Here is a 21,583-nt window from a genome sequence, read left to right as displayed (position 1 = left end):
ATAGTAAGGCATGAAAAATGGTCAAAAAAAGTCATAGTATAGTAAGGGGTCAAAAACCACCAAAAAAAAGTCATAGTATAGTAAGGGGTCAAAAACCATGAAAAAAAGTTATAGTATAGTAAGGCATGAAAAATGGTCAAAAAAAGTCATAGTATAGTAAGGGGTCAAAAACCACCAAAAAAAAGTCATAGTATAGTAAGGGGTCAAAAACCATGAAAAAAAGTTATAGTATAGTAAGGCATGAAAAATGGTCAAAAAATGGTCAAAAACCACCAAAAAAGTCATAGTATAGTAAGGCATGAAAAATGGTCAAAAAATGTAATAGAAATGCATAATATAAGTTTTGAGTTGAGTTTCTGTATTTTTGAATTAATATCACAAAGTGACTGTAATGCAGAAATGCCAAATATTTTTTTCTTGCAGGTTACAATTAAAATGTATATTTGAGGCAAAAAAGTCTAATGTCTCGCTAAAAATATTTACTTTTATGCAATATTAAACAGACCAGCAAAATATTCAGTGTTCAGAGGTATTTATTTGAGTAAGATAACCCTCCATCAGTCCAACAACAAAAAAAGGGTACAAGAGAAGATATAACCATATACAGTAAGAACAGTATAAACAGGAATATGTAGACAGTAATAGATTGGATTTGAGTACTGATATCTCACTGGCAAAATACCAAAATGAAAATCTAACCTAACCCATAAAAACTGTGGAAAACAAAGGTAAGATAGCTACTTTAAGAGAGTTTCTTTGTCTTAAGCCGCATGTCATAATATAGTAAAAACTGTCATAGTATAGTAATATCAAAAAATGTCAGAGAATAGTATGTCATTAAAATATTTAGATTTACTGATCAGTGTCTGTGATTAATGCGTGTTCTTGTTTCTGCAGGAGGACGACGACAGCAGCTGAAAACCTGAGGTGGATGAAAGAAAACAAAAGTGTTACGAAGCTGTTAATTAGATAAAAGACCTCCACCATCTAACCGTTGTAAACAGTAGGGACAGGCGGATTATCGGCGCAGATATTCGGCATTTTTACACATATCAGCATAGGCCTTTTTTTTTTTAATCTAACGCCCAATAAGCGATCAATTTAAAACTGGGTTATTTTGGCTCTGATGCAGCTGCGCCTCACTGTCTGCAGTCACTACTGTCTCCAGCATTGTCCCACCCACAGCACCGGTAACAGCAATCAACAGTGAAAGCTGTGCATGCACAGTGCACACACACGGCAGAGAGGAGAAAAAGTTTTGCCAGGTGGAGAAGCTCCGAGCTAAGAGATGCTGCTGACCCTGGGAATTCCCTGCACTTTTTGTTAGAATTTTAAAACAAAGACATCTATTGTCTAAGATAAAGAAAAAACAAAACCACATATTTAACATGTTGCAAATCTGAAAAGCTATTTAATAAATAAATAATGTTTAAAGGCATTTAAATGAAGTTAAGTGTTGGTGTTTGTATTATTCAAGACTATTCCTGTTCAAGTGAAAACAGTTTTTCTCTACTGCAAGAACATTCAACCGCTTGTCATACAACCATTTTATTAATAATTGTGCCACAAGCAGTTAAATGTGCTCATAACTACATTAACCCTAACCATGTCTAACAAGTGTTTCCTTGTGGTCAAATGTCTGGAATAAAATCAGTAAAGGCTTCTTTTGAGTTGCATTTCTGTATTTTGGAACTGAAACAAATACTTCTATTGCATTTTAGTGAAAGAAAAATGTAATGATTCCTATGTTTTAAAATTATAATAATCTTCTATGGTTTTATAGTTCACTTTTAAAAGGTTTTACACTCATTGGTCAGATATTTTTAAGGGTTTTATATTATTTTAAGGATATTTAAAGGCTTTATACTTGTTTTTAGTATTTAGTTTAGACTTTTTTTTAAGGTTCTACTTTTATTTTTTACAGGTTTCATGCTTAATTCATAAACCTATTCTTAAAGCTTGGATATTTAAAGGCTTAAATATATCAAACTTTTTAAAAAATGTTTTATCCTTATTTATCAGCCCTATTCCTCTAAGGTTTGAAATTTATTTTTAAATGATTTTATACTTACTGCTTAGACATTTTTTGAAGGCTGTATACTTAATATTTAAAGGTTTTCAATGTATTAAACATTTTATACTTATTTTTTTAAAACCTATTTAGCAAAAAGGGTTTCTATTCTAAACCAAGATTTCATATTTTCTGTTATATATATATATTATATAGTTTTTTTTTTGCAGCTACATTGTTGAAAAATACTAATTTAAACTGATAAGTTACAGCAGCTTTAATTTGTTGCTATTTGTTCCAGACAAGTGTCAAACTGCAGCTGAGATAATGACAGAGTCAGACTGACCTTCTGGAAATGTCCACGTCTGTCTCTTCTCTCTGTGATTTAATGGTTGAAGTTTGAATTCTGTGGAGAAAAACATAACAAACATTAATATGAAGATGTGACTTTTAACATATCTACAAATCTACAAAGTAACCAGTGTGTGGACTAACTGACTAACCAGAACTAGTCCAAGAGGTTAAATTTGCTTTATACAAAAAGACAGAAGCTGCTGCTCTGATTGGAGAACTGAGAGTGAGTGAGAGAGCAAAGAAGAGAGGCAGAGTGAAGGGGAAGGAAAAAGACAGAATTGGAGAGAAAAAATAAAGCGGGGTACACACCATAAGATAATCAGGCCAATTACTGGCCCAAATCCCCCCTCCCAATCAAAGTAAGCAAAGGCCCAATTATTGGTTGGTTCTAAAGATGAACTTGTAAGATTTTCTTGTGGTGTGAGGTGTGTTAAGAGTGACTTTACCCTCCCTGATCTGCTCTGAGGACGATCTGAGCCTGTAAATATTAAATATGTTCAATATTTGTGAAGGGAATAGAACATAGCTAATCAGGAGGCAAAGCTGACTGAAGACAGAAGCACAACAAACAAAAGACACTGTTGTCCGCCATGTCTGTTTAGTCTAAAGTTGTGAGATTTGAAGTTCTCAGAGTCCAAACTCTGGTTGTTGGGGGTGAATCTGTTTGCGTGTGTGGTGTGGTTGTGTTGGTCATCATTTGTCGTCATGTGTGCTGTCTCTCAGATTTTCTACATCGGGTAAAATTTTAACAGTGTTTTGATGTGCGACAGAGAGAGAGTGGGAGACAGATTGAGAAGCTGAAGCAGAACATTTTCCAGACGTTAAAGGAGTGTCTCAGAAAATGGGCTGTTTACTGTCACATATGATGAGAAAAAGCATCACATCTTTAGCAATCAATAAACAATAAATTAACTGAAAGGATTATCTTAAAGTTCTATATTATTTGTTTGTCAACTAATCATTGGGGGGATCTTGTATATTACTGTGAATCACATAATAAAAACTTTCACTGAAATACATTTTTGAAAGCAGGGTTTTCACTTGTGGTAGTTTTAAATATACTTCAGTCCAAAGGCAGAAAATTAACTGACAACTATTTTGTTTTTTTAGTTTTTTTTTTTTATTATAACTGATACTATTTTCTGAAGATATATAGATACGATTAATCAGTCATTATTATATTCAATACTAAACTCATTAAATACCAAGGATTTAAACAATGACACTGTCACTAACATTAATAATTTAGCTCATCAACACTGTGTGGGTAAATCTTTAGGACACATACCTGTTTGGTTGATAAGGTGAGAGCTGGTGTTTCTGTCCAGGTTGCAGCAGCTGAGCGAGTAAACCTGGAAAACACAAGTACAACACTTGAAAAACAGTGTAAAACTGTTGAAAAACAAATAACCTCATGAACAAACTTGTCACATGTTCCCTGAATTCTTAACTTGTAATATGAGATGTAAGGACACATATAATATGTGATCATTTTTCAGATTACAGACAACATGTAGGTCACATGTCTGAAAATGAGCTGTTATTCACTGTTAATGATGTTCTGCCTGGAACACTGAGGCTGTATATGTATGAATGGAATGCTGTTATGTTCAGTATGAACTTCAGGTTAACAGTATTTCAGCCTCAGTGGAAACTGAACCTGGATGAAATATAGGCATTCTATAAAGTGGTACGCATTCATATTTCTCATCATGAATACTGCATATTTTAGCATGTAGTCTACAATTACAACAGCCTGTCGCATTATATTGTCTTTCGGGACAATAACGCCCCCCAACTCCATTTAAATGATTATTCAAATCGATAATATGCAACACTAATGATGCTAAATTCTGCCACTTGACTGTGAGAAAAAAATTACAAATCAAAACAACTGAAACTGGAAATGGAAAATGTGGAGAGACTGACGGTCTTTAGACTACCCCATACTACGGAGTAAGCCCCTCTCAGTCGTTGTGCCAATATCGATTGGTTGTTCCACCTGTGGGGTGGTACTTAGGTAGAATAAAAGTACCCCTGAAGTTACCCTGATAAGCCAGAAACCTCGCTTCGTACTACAGGCCTGTAGCTGACCATAAGTAGTAGTAAAAAAAACACCAGCTAGAGACGCAAAATGGTGTAATACCACCACAACACAGAATAATCATATCGACATAATAATCTGCCAAAAACTGGCTTGAAATGACCAAGATGGAGCTCAAAATTACAATAAAGCAGTGAAATGTCTGCAGACCTGTAAATACAGACTGACTACTACAGTTACGACTAGGGCTGCACGATATTAGGAAAACATGCGATATCACTGTTGTGAATATTGCGATAACGACGTGACTTGCAATAAACTGACAAATACTTCAGTATACAGCGTTAATGCCTTTCTACTTTGAATTGAACTGAACAGCTTTACTGACTGAAATGAATGAATGAAATGCATTACAGGGGATGTCTTTTAAGTTCAAGTTCAAGCTCACTGGCCGCACCATTGTATCCACTGGCCTGGGAACATTACTTTTAATTTTGCAAATAACAGTAAATGATTTACACTCTTAATGAAAAAAATGGTTCTTTTGCTGCTCTCTGCCTCTTCATACACAACTTGTGTGAGGCACTGTTCTCATGGAGGTGGAGAATCCCAACAATAAACAAATGCTTATGAGAATAATTATTATGCATTTTCTTTTTTCCTACCATTGTCAGCAGACAGTAAGTTTAGCCAGCCCAGCATTGTCATTATGCTACCATAGCTACAATACTGATCTCCTGACTGATGTGCACATCAGAAAAGATAAGATACCATTCCTTCACTGTGTGAGCATTTTGTTGTGACACCTCGCTAGCACAACAACACATTAGCCGGCATATGCCGGCTTTTGGCCGGTATCATGCCTTGCTGACCGGCTGGTGAAAAAATCACTGGCCAAAATGTCCGGTGGAAAATCTGCCAAATTAATAATCCGATGTGTGACGCATAAAATATGTTGACAACTGAAATGATAACTTATTTTGGACTTACTTTGATTCGGACAAGTGCACCGTTTGTTTTCGTTGCAGCAGTTATTGACGGTGTCCGGATTCACTGTTGATCAATACTGCACTGATTTCAAAGACGTTTGTCCCTATCAGTTATTTACACCCAAAAACATTAACCAAGTTCAAAAATAATGATTTTTACTCATAATATATCATGCAAAAATTTGGCAGACATCCATGTGAGAGTTCAGTCGTGCTAACTATTTTAAATAAGTTATATCTGTTAGATTATAACGTTGGTGCTTTATTGCTGTAAAAATGTAGACTGCTGTATGGCTGTTTAACACATATGTCTGGTAGTTGTAGTCAAACGCTATCTGCTACCTAACTTTCGATGCGCGTCTACCTCAGTTTATAGCCTCTACACAGGAGGCGGGACGTATGGGGCAGAACGGCTCCATCTGATTGGCCAAACATATTGCCATGTAGAGCGTGAACGCAGAGCACATGGGAATTTACAATTTAAATCGCAGTTCAAGCAGATAACTTTTCGATATATCGCACAGCCCTAGTTACCACCCTCCATAACTCATGTCAGGGACGCTTTAGTCACAGAAACACAGACACACATTAACCCACGTAAATAAAAATGACGCCAAAAAGGAACATGCACCAAATGCATCATTAAAAAATAAGGCTAATGCTAACGCTAGACTCTAATGCTAATGCTCGCCACTAATGCTAATTGTAGCACCAGGTGACCACAGATGGCTACAAACCGGTGACAATGACATGACAAAACACCATAAACGGAGTTAAACGCTAGCCGCTAACTGTTTGCCTTACCTTCGCGCCGCAGGTGTGTTTAGCGTCCATTTTGACTCGTGTACGACAAAAAGCAGCTCCGGAGTTTGTTTTAGCATCCAGACCTATGCGGCAAAGACATATCCTCACAGTACTGACAAACCGAGGCAACGTTTCAAACTTGGTTTAAGTCTTTTCCCACTGTGAATCATGTGCTCGATCCGTACCCGGAAGCACGATCCGTTCTGCACGTGCGCCAAAATCAGCGCATGCGTAGAACTGAAATTGTTTTACCACACTGCCCGATCTCTTCCACGCATGTGCAGGCTTATGATTTAAATCGCTACATAATACCCTACATTTAAACAACAATAAAGCACAAACGTTATGATCTAGTGTAATTTATTTAAAGTAGTCAGCATGACTGAACTCTTTAAAAGACGTCTGTTTAGATATATCAGAGTCGTGGTAAATGTTAATATGAGAGTCGAGCATGCTCTAATAATAAATCCATGGAGTCATGGAGCCAATTTAATTGACCACTCTGCGAATGAAACAGCGGAAGTAAAACCAAACTTTCGCTTAACATATGTTTAGATGTTAAAAGGGATAACATTTTTGCATCAGGGTGATGGTTTGGGGTGTAAATAATTGCTAGAGACAAGGGACAAGTCGGTGCAGTATTGATCAAGAACGGTGTGCTCGGACACCGCGAACAGCTGATGCAATGTAAACAAACGATGCATACCTCCACATCAAAGTATATCTACTAAAGTAGTTGGTTTAGTCACTGAGAGGCTCAGGGTGTTATTATAATTATCTGACGACATTACGAATGGGATTCATACAGAGGCACAACTTTTTTTAATTAATCATAAACAGCTTTTCATCTCAACCAGACTCCATTGACAAAAACAGTAATTTAACTAATGAGAACACACTAACGCCGCTCCCTCGATCTGTTAATTTGTTATGTAAATGATCTGAATACTTCTTCCACCACTGAAAGTCACACAATAACACTGACAAACTAACAGATAGGTGCAGTGGTATACCAACAACTCCTGTGTTCTACCTTGTAAAATTACTGTTTTTGTCAATGGAGTCTGGTAGCGATTGCCGGTCACACTTGATCAATAATGCACCGACTTCAAAGACAGATTCTGGATTGCGTTCTCTGGCTCTTATAATGATGGAATATGGTGTAATGTTTGTCAACAAAGGTGTATGTCTAAACACTGTGTTGGTGTATGATTATGTTACGGATTGCAACAGCTAGCTATGGTTAGCTCATTTAGTGAAACTGGTAATGCTGTCCTGTTTTTTTTTTTTTTTTTTGCTATTGGCACAGGTATAGCAACACACATATTTAGAGATATAATGGGTCTAAAGTCTTTACAGAAGCGACATACACATGTACTTATATGCAAGACGGATCTCAGTGTGTTTTGTTCATGTGTGATACTGGGCAGCAGGAATAAGCTGTGTTTCCGCCTACGTAGTTCTGCGCATGTGCAGAACGGATCATGCATTTGGGTATGATCGGTCACTGACACCGTTGATAACATCTTTCCTCTTACAGAAATGTTTGATGCCTTTGCAAGATTCTTAAGGCTGTATTTCCCTTAATAATACCAGCGATATAGTACGGTGTTAATTTTGACAAGAATTTTAAACACATGGTTTCCGCGCAAAACTGTACAAATACATGGCTGATAAATGATTCAAACCGGGAAATGGGCCCGACGAAATCTCTAACGATAGATTCGTTGCAATGTCCAGTTTGTCAGCTCTCCCTTATCACCACCACAGCCAATACATCATTCAGTATCTGATAAAAATGGGACATTATCAGACAAACAGAATAAAACAATATTCCTTATCGTTAAATCAAAAGTTAAAATACCCAGACTTAATCATCACCTGCCACCCTATTAACCACACCTAGAGAGTTATAAACACCCATCCCCTTTGACCTGCAAACCCCCAAGAGAGGACCAGCAGAGGACCACTTTGAGTAAAACAATGGATTTTCAAACCTTATGTTAAGTAACATTATAGCAGTTATTTTGTTATCTTTTAATTGTTGCACATTTTGCCTGGTTTTTAAATGTTTGTTTCTGTTATATTACATTAGATTCAGTCTTTTTAGCCACTGGTTTTTTAGGTGGACTCAGCTGTCAGAAGTAGGTAGTGGTCCTGAGCATAGAGGGCAACATGAGATTTATTTGCTCTAATCAGTGCACTAGGCATATAATTGATGATTATAAGATATTAGGCCTAACTAGAAAAACTCTCAGTCCTCCACCAAGGGGGCAGTTCATGGAGGAGTGGTGGTTAAAATCTGTAATTCAGGGAATATAATTGAAGAATTAGGAATAAATGAATAAACTTTAACCTGTTTTGAGGCTCCTGTTCTTCTGCTTCAGCTTCCACAGCAGCACTGGTTGAAGCCTGGAAAAATTCACAATAAATTTACTGGATAACTGATCACAGAGAGAGAGAGAGAGAGAGAGAGAGAGAGAGAGAGAGAGAGAGAGAGAATCAAATGTCAATGAAAATCAATATGTAGCGGCCAGAAAAATAAATAAATAAATAAAGGCATGCTGAAATACAGTTCAGTGACAAATGCTGACATTAGTCAACATAAACGGTGTACATTTGAACATATTTTGGCACAAATGGAACCCCATTTTGTAAAATGTTTTAATTTAATTTAGTTTTTATGTGTTTTTTAATGCTGTGTGCTAGGTTTTTATCTTGCTTTTTCTAAATTGTTAGTGTGTTTTTTCTATAATGATGTGTTTTTTTTATGTTGTATTTTCTATTGTTGTTAATGTGTGTTGTACAGTCAGGCAAGAGCTGCGGCACTGTTTGTTATTTAAATGGCTTGTTAGACATAAAGCTCCTGTATTCACTGACATCAGTCAGCCTGGGTAAAGTGTGTTGCTGACTGATTGGTTGACGAGTTAAATCCCAGCTGCTTTGGGCGGTGCCATATTCAGTGTGTGGCAGCTGCATGGAAAACAGAGAACCAACTGGAAGCTGTTCATTCATTCATTCATCCCTGCACTACATGAGCCTGTGGGACTACACCGCCAGGGTTAGCTAGCTAGTCATTCAGCAGGCTGAACATTGCTTTGAACATTTGCCAGCTAAAATGGCACACTTGAAGCTTTAAAACCGGCTGTCCAAAATATGAAACTTCTGCTTTATTGTATGAACCAGCAGGGAATCGGACAATCATCAGTGGTGCAGCGGACGAGGTTTTGCAATAAGGTAAGAACAGAACAACAGTTCGGTTAGCTAATGTTAGAGTAAGGGTTACTAAGCAGATATTTAACGTTAAATACTCATTAATACGTCCATTAATACGTCCATGATTAGATATCCTAGGAGGGCACTGCCGCTGAGTTCAACAGACTTTATTATTATAATCTGCTTGTCTGTGATGATACAACGTTAGCTTAGACTAGTAGCTAACTATCGACCTTAGCCGGCTGCTAGTTGGCTAATTTAGTGTGGTGCTGATGCTGAGCTAGCTAAGCTAACGTTGCTAACTAGAGCATCCCAACCTAAAGGCTGAACTGCGTGTTATAAAGCTTTACTGACGGACTGAATGAATGTAACAACATCTGGAGAGACGCCACTGAGCCACATGAGGATCGTCTTTAGTTAAGTACAGTGTGCTCAGTGTAAATATCACCCAAATTATGAACATGACATGACTTATGAAAATACTAAACATGCCATTGATGTTACAGGAGGTAGAAAAAAATAACAGGACCATAATTCTGACAGTCTAAACAAAAACTGGGCATTATAAGCTTAAAAAATACATTATTGCACAGTATTGGGTTGTATTATATTATATTGTACAGATGTTCTTGTTGTTTTGTCCACCTCTATAAGAAGCATCCAGGTGATGCATGTTATGTGTCTAAAGAAACACAAAATAGGTAAAACAGTGGGTAAATCCCCTTGTTTAGCATTCATAAGCTGTAAATAAATATTGAATAAATGGTTAATAATACACAGTTGTAATCATATATAAAATGTCCTTAAATCTGCTTACAACTAAATTATAGTGTGTTGTAAATAATTTACTAAACGTTTATATAATTCTTGTAAATGCTCGATATGGGGACTTAAGTAATGTCTTCCTATTTTCTAAAAGCATAGGTGTGTTTGATGATACTCGCTGTGGTAACCGAAAAGTATTTAATATATAACTGTATTCATTTGACATACCTACTGGTTGTATGTGTGTGTGTTACCTCTGAAGGATCATGTGGTGGGCCAGGCCGTTCCTGCCTGCTCTGGTGCTTCTCTCAGAGCTCTCTGTGGTGAGAGTCCAGACGGCACCATGCCAGACCTGCCGGAAACTCACTGAAAGTTTCATTAAGGTATCACAGTTAATATAGTGAACCATCAATTAATCCATGTCTTTCTGAGCCAGCTTCTTCTTTTTTGGTGTTTGGAGTCCTGAAATTTTCTTTTTTTAGGGCTTGGAAAGAACAGCTAACAAGAATTTTGGGGGTGGTAACACTGCCTGGGAAGAAGAGAAGCTGGCTAAGTATGCACGCAGGTAAGAGTGAGTTTTCAGTGGCGTTACACCTATACTTAATTTATTCTTGAAAATAAGGATTTACTAATTTATTAAAAGGGATTGTGCAACCAGTCAGTGCCTGGTATCATACATGCCAAAAAAAAAAAAAGAAAACGGATCATGCAAATTGTCTTAGAAAATGTATTCATATTGTTACATAACCAAATCCAACCGTAATCTTTCTTGAATTTTTATCACTGGAACCATTTGGAGAATGTGATTCAGTTTCAGAAGTCCTTTGTCTTCCCTGCACAAATGTATACTATTTTATAATGTGTGAATTATTACATAAGACAGTCTATTTTAAATGTAGCCCTTTCTGGCCCAGAGCAAGGCTACACAATTTTTTTGTGGGTGGGTGGAGGGTTGTACAGCATCTGTTCTCTTATTCATCTACTGCATTATATCTCTTAATTGTTTCCTTCTTGTTTTAGTGAGACTCGGCTCCTAGAGATAGTAGAAGCTGCTTGTGAGAAAACAGACTTTGAATGTAACCGGCTGCTGGAGCAGATAGAAGACCAAGTGGAGACATGGTGGTTCCACAGGTAAATGTGGTGCATGAGCATAACCTGATAATCAGACTGAATTGCCATGTCGTTTTACTTCTTTCATTCAGCTTGACACTGTTCATCTTGGCTGATTTCTTCAGTAACAAGTGATGTCTTTTCTGCTCAGGTCACTTTCTGTCAACACAGAAGCTGTCATAGCGGTTACAAGGAGAAGTTAATGTTTTTAAGGACAATTAAAGATATTGTTTAAGATTTGTTATTTTTGTAAGTGGACTCCCAACAAGTCTTTCTCTGCAGCTGGTAGAAACAGTTGTCAGTGGGCACATAACCTATGTAAGTTAATGAATAAACTGGGGCTATGACTCAGAGGTCTGGAACCAGGCTAGTGTGTGTATCATGTAGGAGAGAAATAATCTTAACTTTGGATAGGATGTAATAAAATATGATTTAATCCCACATTAGATTTTTTATAGTGAGACAGTGTGGCACCATCTGTGTGTGTAATTATGTTTTGTTAAGATGTATTACCATGACCCTAGTTTAACTCCATGAGGTGTGTGTCCTCTAGGCAGCAAGAGGCACCAGACCTGTTTGAGTGGCTATGCATAGAGGAGCTGAGACTCTGCTGTCCACCTGGACACTTTGGACCTGACTGCAAAGGTATGGAAAACATAAAGCATTAAACACAACATATATATATATATCAGTATAGAAAATCTTACCATGCCAGATCTAATTTATCCATTGTTGTCTCTTGTGATTAATGATTTAGATTTTAATCAAGATCTAAAAATAAAAAGAGTACCTCTAATAGCATGTTCATCCAATACAGAGTGTCCCTTGGGCCCTGGTGGTGTGTGTGGAGGTCTGGGACGCTGTGAAGGGGAGGGGACTCGTCTGGGGGATGGAGAGTGTGTCTGTGATCCGGGATACTCGGGCCATCTGTGCCAGAGCTGTGCTGATGGCTACTACAGAGAGAAAAGCTCCAATGACAGCACAGGCGCCTGTGCAGGTTCTTCAGATTCAGACAACTGCTTTAACCATCCACATGTATTAAATCCTATTTGAGGTCATCTAAAATTGACATTCTCACTGTGTCTCTTTTGTAGCTTGCTACCACTCATGTAAGAAATGCTCAGGGCCGCAGGACTACAAATGCCTTGACTGCAAACCTGGCTGGATCCTTCATGACAACAAGTGCGTGGGTGAGTGTGGCTTTAGAGGTCATGTGGAAACATTTCATTGACACTTTGCCAGGTTGTTGGATGTTATGTGTTGTCTGACTGCCCTTGTGTGTCTCTTAGACATCGATGAGTGTGGCACAGAGCTGGCTCGTTGTCCTTCTAACACATACTGTCACAACACAGATGGATCATATGAATGCAGAGGTAGGCACTCTTGTGTAGCTGCTGTTTAACTTTCTACTTTCAGCATTGCAGATTTTTTTAGGTGTGATAACAGGCAGGTTGTCATGATGAAAAAGTTATTGTGGCTCATTTCAAAAATATGAATGCTATCTAAATTGTTGGTTTGGTGTAGGGTTGCAAATTAACAGTTATTTTCACTATCAATTAATCTGCCAATTATTTTCTCAATTAATTATTTTGTCCAGAAAATAGTGGAAAATAAATGCCTGTTACAATTCAAAATTACTGGTTTTATTTGAACTGTCTAAAACGGAAAGACAGTTTTCTGTCATAAGTATATGACAAATACAGGAAGCAAATCTTCACATATCAGGCATATGACCAGTGAATCAATACTCAAAATTGTTGTCAATTTATTTTCTCTTTACTAGTCGTTAAAATTGAAGTGGAGTGGTTAGTGAAAACCACACGTTTCACTGTATGAGAAATACTTGCAGCTGTCAATATGTCACTTAATGCCCAGCTCAGTTTGTAATATTGTGATTTTGCTGTTTCCAGGCTGTGACCAGGCATGTGTGGGATGCATGGGGAGTGGTCCTGCCCGCTGTAAGAAATGTTCACGTGGCTACAGATTGAAAGGAGCCAAGTGTCTTGGTAAGCACACACCATTTACATCCTAAATGTACTTATGAGTTATGTCTCTACATTCCCCTGATGTCCTTAAACAGTTTTTCTTTGCTTCCTCTCACAGATATAGATGAATGTAGTGAACGTGCAATAGCATGCCCAGGACTCAATGAGGCCTGTATCAACGAGGAGGGCTCTTTCCACTGTGACTGTGCTGATGGATTCATCAGGAGAGACAGCATTTGTGTTGAGAATAAGCCTCCTGGTAAGTAGTCATAACAGTAAATATGCAAAAAACATAGGCTGCTGACAGCTTCTCAGATCTATTGGCTAAGTCTCACTTCCTGTACCTCCTCAGCTGGCCCAGAGAAGGGACTGTTTGATGACATGACAGATGATGAGGTCCTTGTGCTGCAGCAGATGTTCTTTGGCGTTGTAATCTGTGCCCTGGCAACGCTCGCGGCTAAGGGTGACATGGTTTTCACAGCCATTTTCATTGGAGGTGTGGCTGCTATGGCTGGATACTGGTTGACTGAAAAGGGAGACTACATGCTGGATGGATTCCTGAAGGGACGCTAGACTGTCTGTGGCCACGATTCAATAAAAGGACCTTGGACTACCAGCCAGTGAAAGTGAATAAGACTCAACTGGGACAGGAAACTATCCCTACAATGCTAGCCTTTCAGGGATTTATTTTGGTCTGGGGAGTTACTTGAAAGGGCTTGGGTTCATTTATGTTTATGAATGGGATAATGCAGGACAAAGTGAGAACTTAAAGGCTATGGAGCCATAAATCTTGAAGAGGGAATAACAAGGCTACACTGCACTGATATAAAGGAACTCAATCCCCTACCTCAACTTTGTTGGGAAGAAGGGTGACATAGAGACCACTACTGATTGTTAAAATCTATTATGCATTTGGATGTTTCATCTGGCCTCAATGTTGCTCAAGAAATGATGTCGTTTTCTTCCACACAATCAAAACCTCCAGTCATCACGTCTATCGTTTTTCACCGTCATTGCTGTGAAGCAGAGCTTTTCCCATAGTTTGAATGGTAGGTTGGTTTGTTGACTGTGCCAGGTTACTGCAACACTGCACACAGCTTTTTTGCTATGGGGTAAGATGAGGAAATTCTAAGAATTTCCCAAATCAGCCCAAACAGAAAGCTCATTGAAACTCTGGGATATTTCCATAATGAACCACTGGTTATTTATGTTCACAGAATGACTTTTTATCTCCTAATTTCCTGAATGATTCTTTTTAGTAATACTGCATGATAATAGAAATTGGAATGAAAGATAATACACCATATCTGTTAATTTGTCTTACTTTGGCATGGAAGACTGACTTTTAACAGCTGCCAGATCACCAACATTACTGCTATTGACCACTTTAAAGGAATGTGCTTAGGTAAATACCAGCTCCGATCTTGATGGTGCAAGCCATTTTCTGTTGCCTTTAATTTATTTTGAAAGCAATATTTATTGGAAAGATGTTTATCATATTCTGCTCTTGACATTTCCTCTGTGTATTTTTGTGTGCATTTTCAATGCAGTTTTTAAAAATCTGTTAAATTGTAATTCTAGCAGGTATAGTAGCATCATGTTAGAAAGCCATTGAAGCATCACTTCTTATCCGTCCATCTAATTTAGCTTTGGTTTTCCTAGTGTGGAAAGTTGTCCACAGGGTCATTGTTCATTATAGATGTTTGCTTTACAATAAAACTCTGTCACTATCTATGTTTTTTTATTTGAATTTTTAATTTCAATTTGTGAAGTTTCCTCCGGTCTTTACATAAACAGAATGAGGGGAAAACATCCTAGCTTGTGGAATATTATTTTCTACAATTGTATGTTGAATCAGAAATTAAAGGAGATGAAATGGCCATCAAAGCTTGTTTATAGGTCTTGGGGAGTGCTACTGCATGTATGTGAAAAAAGTTGCACACAGTTGTTTGTCGCCTGAAGAGAGCTGCGTGAAATCTGATTTTTAAAATTTTTAAATTTCATTTGGGTCAGGAAACTACAGATGTGAAAAAGAAAACCATCTGGGGGTATGAAGGAGTTAGAAGGAAGTAAGCTTACTGGACCTTTGTGGCCTGCTCCTCATCCCTTAGCTGCTACTTATATACCACACCTATATCTTCAGCAGAACTGTTGTCGGTCAGGTGGCATTGCGTGTAATGTAGGAAGAAGGTTTAAAGATGATAAAAAAGATGATATTGTTAAGTCTGACAGTATTACAGAAATGTAATGCTAAATTTGTGGCGTACTCTTTTAAATCTTGGATTTACTGTACGGTAATATAACCTCTATGAAGTAAGATTGGGAATACATTGGCATTCTTAGATCGTATAACAAAATCCTAGAAATATCCCTCTTAAGCTCCTTCAATGGCTATCACAGCACTAATCACATGTACTATATATGCTGTTTCTCATCTTCATCTGACACTCATGCATGTCTAAGTGCTACAGCGAGGCCTGAGTGTGAAAATTTGATTCTGGATGTTGAGGTTCAACCTATTTCAGCGTTCCACTCCAGTTAATGGGGTTGAGGTGCAGCAGCTCTCTCTCCTTCAGGACCTCCTGGGAGCGTGTTAGTGCTCTGTCCCTCCAGCTCTGCTCCATTAGCTGCACGCATAACACATACACACACACACACACATCAGAGACAAGAGAAAAACCTCAAACACTCCCCATGTATATTGTTGTAACCTGAGAGCAGCCAGCATGTTGAAGCATTCTCAGGACACTATTGTAAGCGGTATAAACACAAAAGCATTAGCGGTAGATATATAATGTATGTGTGGGACGGTACCCTTTTGTTCTCATCTCTGTACGCCGTCATTGCTTTGCTGTGCTGGATCCTTTGTTCTCTTTCACTGGACAGGGCGAGGCGGTCCACTTCTCGTATGTTCTCAGCTTCCTTCACTTTACTGGCCAGCTGTAGCTTCAGTGCTACACATTTCTCCTCCATCTGCCTCTTTAACTGCTCTCGCAGCTCCTTCCTACAGGAAAAACAAAGACTTTTCTTTGTCACCAGTACTTCAGGAGGTTTATATGCTGCATGTAATGTGATTCAGGAGAGATTTAGAGGATAAAAAGACTCATAAATACAGTATTTGAAAGTGGAAGTGAAGGTGTTCATACTTTTTACCTGTATTCTTCTCTTTCACTGCTGCTTCCATAAAAGGGTTTTCGCCACACTTGATGATACCTGACATATCAAACTACAAGTCAGTGACTTTGAACTCAGCCCTCCAAAGCAAAGATGGAATAACCACTAGTGATTTTCTGAGATTTTTTTAGTAAGTGAGACTGTCAAATACTCCTACTTGTAATGCTCTCTTCTCTGCATTATCAGTGTCCTCTGGTGGTTGTGGTGGTGAACAGCTGGCGTCTCCAGACTGACGGTGCGTTTATGGACCAGAGGTGGATGTAAAGGGTTCAGTCTTGGAATACTCTAGGAAGCAGATTTATTAAAGTTTTTTTTTTTTTTGTTTTACTTCAAAGCAAACATCTCCCCACGAGACAGGAGTACAATTGCACAATGGATGGAGTGTCAGTGAATCTAGGCGCACCTGAGTGCTTGTCCTCAGCCGGGCAGAGTCTGAGATGATGGGAAGCATCATGGGAGTGACCACCAGGCAGCGCCTCTGCCGGACAGGAGGTGTGTCATGAGGAATACACACTGGTGTGGAAGGTACAGAGATGACTGCTATGGTAATGAAGAATTGAAATAAATCAAATAGAATCACAGCACATTAACATGCTTACTACAAAAATTATAATAGACAACAAATGGAAAAAGAAAGATGTTTTCTTACGTAGTCTCATCTTGTAGTTCAAGCTGTTTCTTCTGTTTGGTCACCAGAGAAGTTCAGTCCATACGCAGAATTAAACTTTCCAAATTGTCAAATCTTGCACAATTAAATTTTCTTCTTAAGGCTGCAATTATATTAGCATTAATCATAACACAACTACAAATTTAAATACAGCAAATTACCGCACTGGTACTAGTTAGAGATTAAACCGTGACATGCCAGTGCATTCACTGAGTGTTTTGCGGTGGCAACAGTTGCCTTGGGAATCAGGTTGCTACCCCCCCCCCCCCCCCCCCCCACCAAAAGAAAGCTGCAGCGTGGAGTGTAAGGCCATGCATCAGCACACACAACAAGAAAGATTATTAACCTGTGACAATGGACTAACCAGAGACAGTCAGGAGACATCTCTGGATCTCATCTATGTGTAAAGGGATGGCACAAGAAATAAGCCACTCATGAAACATTTTAACTTTTAAACCACTTAAAACATTTTATTACATAGTGAGTAAAATTTTTTTTAAAGAAAGGCTAACATTGATATCTCTAGAATATCACAGCATAATTGTAAGACAATTCAGTTTTAGCAGTGCTAGTTTATCATACATGCTTATATACAAATCTACATAACTGCAGTGTTTATGTGATATAACTGACTTTCTTGAATGTGTCACAACAAAACCTCCTTGGCAGTTCCTCGTACTTTGCCTTTCAGATTCCAAGTGTTTCATGGTTCTGCCACAGCCAGGCGTGGTATTTGTTTAACATGTGATCTGCAGGTGTCACCTTTGACATAAAAATACCAAGAAAACAGCAGCGTTGCCATTAATTAACATTAATGTGAGTTACTGCAAGTATAATAGCTGGGATTACACTCACCTGTCTCCACTCCTCCACACAGAAGATCCTATAGGAGTCATTGCCATACTTCCCAATACCATGCAGCTCAATAGGGTAACGCCACTGTTTATTTAGATATTCATCTGCACAGAAGAGAAGGGACTGTGAGATTTTACTGGCCACCAATATTGCTTCATGTTTTCTTACTGAAACCATACAAATCAGTTGTTACGACATACTAACACTGAAATACTACATTACAGCGTGCATGTAAACAAAAGTGAATACTGAAAGCAACATAAGCAAGCATATTCACCTGAGAAGCGGATGAGTGTTTTGGCTCTGAGCTCATAGAGGCCAAGAGGCTTCATAAGTTCAGACATGGGCTTCCAGTCGGCCTTCCGGGTCACCTCTGCAGACGGGTAACGCTCAAAGAACTGCCACAGTACTGGAATGGCCATCTTGCCTAGAGTGTTGGAGAAAAAAAAAAGAAAAAGAGTGAAATGTACTGGTTGACACAACGTCCAGTGTGTTACAATGCAATGAGCGTATGTTGGATCTTACCACTGGTCTTGTTCAGAAAAACTGTGGCAACCAGGAGCTTCCAGGGGTCGTGGAAAAGGGTTTCCTGTACGAGGTTGAATGGAGAACGAGGGGGCGTCCACTTCTTGAAGGCCTTCCTCCTAGGAGGGCTAAGTCCTGAGTATGGACAGTGTGCATCTCTCAGTTTAATAAACAATTATACAATACAAATATACACAAACTCTCTCTTTGCTTCTCGTATCAAATGAATCATTCAAATGTTACCATCTTTGAAAGTTTTCCCACTGAAATAAGGACTTGTTTTCCGTTTGTCTTCCAAGCTCTTGGACTCTAAGGGGACAGGAAACATCAGCAGTGGTAAATACATGTAAAATCCTGGTTCCTTACAGAATCGAAAAGTAAAAAAGAAGCCAGTAATCTCAAATCTATATCATATATTTCTGTCCAACAGCTTACAGAAAAGGCCCCATTCTTTTTCAAATCCAACTAGTGGACACCGTTGGATATATTAGAATGAGGTGGTTTAAACCTGATCCTGCCTCATACAAATTATGGATTAAAAAACTATGGGAACCCTGTGAGATGGAGTAAATCACATATTATGTACTAAGGCTCCAGAAGGAGTCCTGTACTGGTCCTGTGAATTCCATACTCCCTTAAACTACTCACATGTCATAAATTCTGCAATAATTGCTGGAAAATGTGACAGCTGCTGGAAACTGGATAAAGGAAGACCGACATGTTAAAATGTGAAACTGTACTGACTGCACTGCACTGTATAAGATGCTGAAATCAAAATAAAAGTTTAAAAAAAGAGTAGATCCAGGGAAAGCTCAGTTGAGCTCCTGCTTTTACAAGCTGTCAGACAGTGTAGATTAATACTTACTATTCTGGGAATCTCTCACTGGTGTGCAGCTTCTGCCAGCGATGTCAGGTAACAACACCTCCTCTTCCACATCCCGACGACTGTCAGCACCAGTCTCTGTCTCAGGATTAGGCCTGTTGTCGCCTTTGCTGTGAATCTGTATCTCCTCTCCGCCTTGCTCATCCTCACCCTCATTCTCACTCTCAGTGGCAGTCTCAACATTCACAGTCGGGACAGAAGGCTGCGAGCCTGCCTGCTCTTCCTCGTGAACACAGGAAGTGTTTTTTTGTGTGCTAGATGGAGCTAGTCGGAGTAGTTTCTCTCTCAGCCCGACTCTATGGGGGCTCTTCTGCAGTTTGACATCATCCACTGCTGCTGAAGGCTTGTCAGTTTTGTCTCTACACACCTCTAACACATGTGTGGCCTCCTCTAGTGAAATTTCACTATCAATATGGTTAGTATCATCTATACTCTTTACAGTTTCTTCTTTAGTACTACTGCAGGAGGAAGAGGCTCTTTTAGATTTATTTGGAGGCGGATCCAGAATTTCTGTTGCATCTTGTGTGGTCTTCTGCTGTCCAGCATCTGCATGTTTTTTCTTTGTTCTCCTCTGTTTAATTTGGGAGGGGAGTATTTGTGAAGAGGTAATGACATCATCCCTGGATGTGGTGAAATCAAAGAGGTTTATGTCTAAGCTCCCTTCTTCATTCTTTAGAAGGAAAGCGTGCAGGGATGCCCTGGACCGGAACTTCTGCCCTTTGGGACTTAAACAACAGAAAGACTCAATCAGACATTGATCTCACTGCATCTGCAATGCACATACATACATAATGTGAAAAGATTTTAGATACTCTTTGTATCCATCATGCAGTACAGAGCCCTGATATCAACATCATGGATTCAGTCTGGGATTACAGAGACAGAAGACACTAAGACACTGCCAAGTACATAGAAAAACAGTGCACAAGTAGCAGAACTGCTGTGGATTTAAAGTTAAAGGGTGGTTACACCAAATGATGGTTTGATTCAGTTTTTTCCAGTACGTTTACATACAGAAAGGATTCCAAGAAAACAGAGTTACCTTGTGATGTAGACGTCAAGTTTGCCCGCTGTCTTGCCTGCTTTCCTCTGCCTCACCTCCCTGATCCAGCCAGGGGGCATTGCGGAAGTCTGGCACGAATCACCCCGGTCCTTACAACTTTGGTTATTTATGTCTCCCATGGCGTCCAGCGGGACGTCACAGCTGGTGGGGTGCATTTTGAGAGGTGTGCTGTCGTTTCTGAACCCGGCTGAGAATCCGGCGGTGGATTCTGACGGGGTGGTTTCAGATTACCTAGAATACCCGACAAAAACATAAACAAGAACTCTCTCCATTGTTCAGCATCACATAAAGTAAGCAAGTATCACCGCATAACGTATCACAGATGTTAGATGTGGACATGATAAGCAGCAAAGCGCTTAGATGTCAATAATAACAGACTGATAAATAGGTGCGCATGACATACATGAATCCTGCTCTGCCCCGAACCTCTTCCTTTCTTACAGACGTGTAGGACAAATGTGGAGATGAGTAAACTTCGTCTTCCCGGTTATTTTCTGATGTCAACATCGAAGTGTAAATGTACTCTTGGCGAACGCACTGCAGCTTGCTCTGCACACAGGAAATAAAGCGCAGATACGAGCGGCGTTGCCAGATTGGTTGATTTTTCCGCCAAATTGGGCTAATTTGTTAATTGGGCGGGTTGTTATAACCTAGCTTCCCCTTTTTGTAGCATTAGGGCGGTTTTCACCCACGTAAAGTTAGACTACAGTCCACAGGGTTTTTTTTTTTTTAACTGTAAGGGATACGCATAGGGAGATACTTGAAACAAAGATAGCGTGAGATGAAAGGGACAGGGCATTTTGTTTCAAAAGAGTAATGTCACAACTTAGTCTAATCTGAACACACACTTATATTTTGACTTAGTATTTTGATTAAAATTTCTGTAGATACAGTCTCACCGATGTCCATCTCACATAATCGTCCATAAACCCGCTTAGAAATCACACTCACACACTCATAACTGTAGAACATGCCTGAGAATCATCAAGTTTTTCAGTTTTCTCGGTGTTAAAATAACATAGTAATAGCTGTCTTACAATCAATAATATATAGCAAACATTAACTGTTATTAGAGAATTCGGCGAACTTCATTTTCTAAAATGTTAACAAATATAGGCTGGGTGGGTTATAGTCTCTG

General features: G+C 38.9%; 3 protein-coding genes and 1 long non-coding RNA gene across 4 annotated transcripts; 1 reads left to right on the top strand and 3 right to left on the bottom strand.

Annotated features, from left to right (window-relative positions):
* Nucleotides 1–515: 515 nt before the first annotated feature.
* On the bottom strand, nucleotides 516–8,519 carry LOC108898085 (uncharacterized). The gene is made up of 4 exons (XR_001963394.2): nucleotides 6,203–8,519; nucleotides 3,654–3,717; nucleotides 2,358–2,417; nucleotides 516–922 (listed from the first exon to the last, which is right to left on the bottom strand). It is a non-coding gene; the product is annotated as an uncharacterized LOC108898085 (long non-coding RNA).
* Nucleotides 8,520–9,211: 692 nt separating this feature from the next.
* LOC108898096 (protein disulfide isomerase Creld1) lies at nucleotides 9,212–15,012 on the top strand. Its single transcript, XM_018697963.2, has 12 exons — nucleotides 9,212–9,263; nucleotides 9,389–9,439; nucleotides 10,446–10,566; nucleotides 10,666–10,748; nucleotides 11,204–11,314; nucleotides 11,847–11,938; nucleotides 12,111–12,290; nucleotides 12,388–12,483; nucleotides 12,583–12,666; nucleotides 13,204–13,299; nucleotides 13,397–13,537; nucleotides 13,631–15,012. The coding sequence occupies exons 3-12, from the start codon at nucleotides 10,450–10,452 to the stop codon at nucleotides 13,849–13,851; spliced, it is 1,221 nt and encodes a 406-aa protein (XP_018553479.1). The 5' UTR covers nucleotides 9,212–9,263; nucleotides 9,389–9,439; nucleotides 10,446–10,449; the 3' UTR covers nucleotides 13,852–15,012.
* Nucleotides 15,013–15,135: 123 nt separating this feature from the next.
* On the bottom strand, nucleotides 15,136–17,317 carry LOC108898098 (uncharacterized). The gene is made up of 6 exons (XM_018697964.2): nucleotides 17,102–17,317; nucleotides 16,856–16,992; nucleotides 16,610–16,737; nucleotides 16,432–16,491; nucleotides 16,093–16,282; nucleotides 15,136–15,905 (listed from the first exon to the last, which is right to left on the bottom strand). Exons 1-6 carry the CDS (start codon nucleotides 17,109–17,111, stop codon nucleotides 15,795–15,797), a joined length of 636 nt encoding a protein of 211 aa, XP_018553480.1. The 5' UTR covers nucleotides 17,112–17,317; the 3' UTR covers nucleotides 15,136–15,794.
* Nucleotides 17,318–17,561: 244 nt separating this feature from the next.
* On the bottom strand, nucleotides 17,562–21,031 carry mbd4 (methyl-CpG binding domain protein 4). The gene is made up of 8 exons (XM_018697965.2): nucleotides 20,849–21,031; nucleotides 20,425–20,676; nucleotides 19,365–20,107; nucleotides 18,743–18,808; nucleotides 18,500–18,634; nucleotides 18,252–18,401; nucleotides 17,975–18,078; nucleotides 17,562–17,881 (listed from the first exon to the last, which is right to left on the bottom strand). Exons 2-8 carry the CDS (start codon nucleotides 20,598–20,600, stop codon nucleotides 17,807–17,809), a joined length of 1,449 nt encoding a protein of 482 aa, XP_018553481.1. The 5' UTR covers nucleotides 20,601–20,676; nucleotides 20,849–21,031; the 3' UTR covers nucleotides 17,562–17,806.
* Nucleotides 21,032–21,583: the final 552 nt, after the last annotated feature.

This window comes from Lates calcarifer, linkage group LG6 (assembly GCF_001640805.2).
Source record: "Lates calcarifer isolate ASB-BC8 linkage group LG6, TLL_Latcal_v3, whole genome shotgun sequence".
Lineage (NCBI taxonomy): Eukaryota > Metazoa > Chordata > Actinopteri > Centropomidae > Lates > Lates calcarifer.
This window is presented reverse-complemented; position numbering and strand designations above follow the sequence as displayed.

Bases quoted from the DNA above. Each gene is read 5' to 3' on its own strand.
- LOC108898098 (XM_018697964.2), bottom strand. The intron at 16,492-16,609 runs GTAGGAGTATTT...TTGATATGTCAG, and splicing joins CAGAGAAGAGAGCATTACAA to GTATCATCAAGTGTGGCGAA. The intron at 16,283-16,431 runs GTAAAAAGTATG...TTTTTCCTGTAG, and splicing joins AGTGAAAGAGAAGAATACAG to GAAGGAGCTGCGAGAGCAGT.
- mbd4 (XM_018697965.2), bottom strand. From the start codon at position 20,600: ATGCACCCCACCAGCTGTGACGTCCCGCTGGACGCCATGGGAGACATA. The intron at 18,635-18,742 runs GTAACATTTGAA...GTCCATACTCAG, and splicing joins TGGGAAAACTTTCAAAGATG to GACTTAGCCCTCCTAGGAGG. The intron at 18,402-18,499 runs GTAAGATCCAAC...CCAACACTCTAG, and splicing joins TTTTCTGAACAAGACCAGTG to GCAAGATGGCCATTCCAGTA.
- LOC108898096 (XM_018697963.2), top strand. From the start codon at position 10,450: ATGTGGTGGGCCAGGCCGTTCCTGCCTGCTCTGGTGCTTCTCTCAGAG. The intron at 10,749-11,203 runs GTAAGAGTGAGT...TTCTTGTTTTAG, and splicing joins CTGGCTAAGTATGCACGCAG to TGAGACTCGGCTCCTAGAGA. The intron at 13,538-13,630 runs GTAAGTAGTCAT...GTACCTCCTCAG, and splicing joins TGTTGAGAATAAGCCTCCTG to CTGGCCCAGAGAAGGGACTG.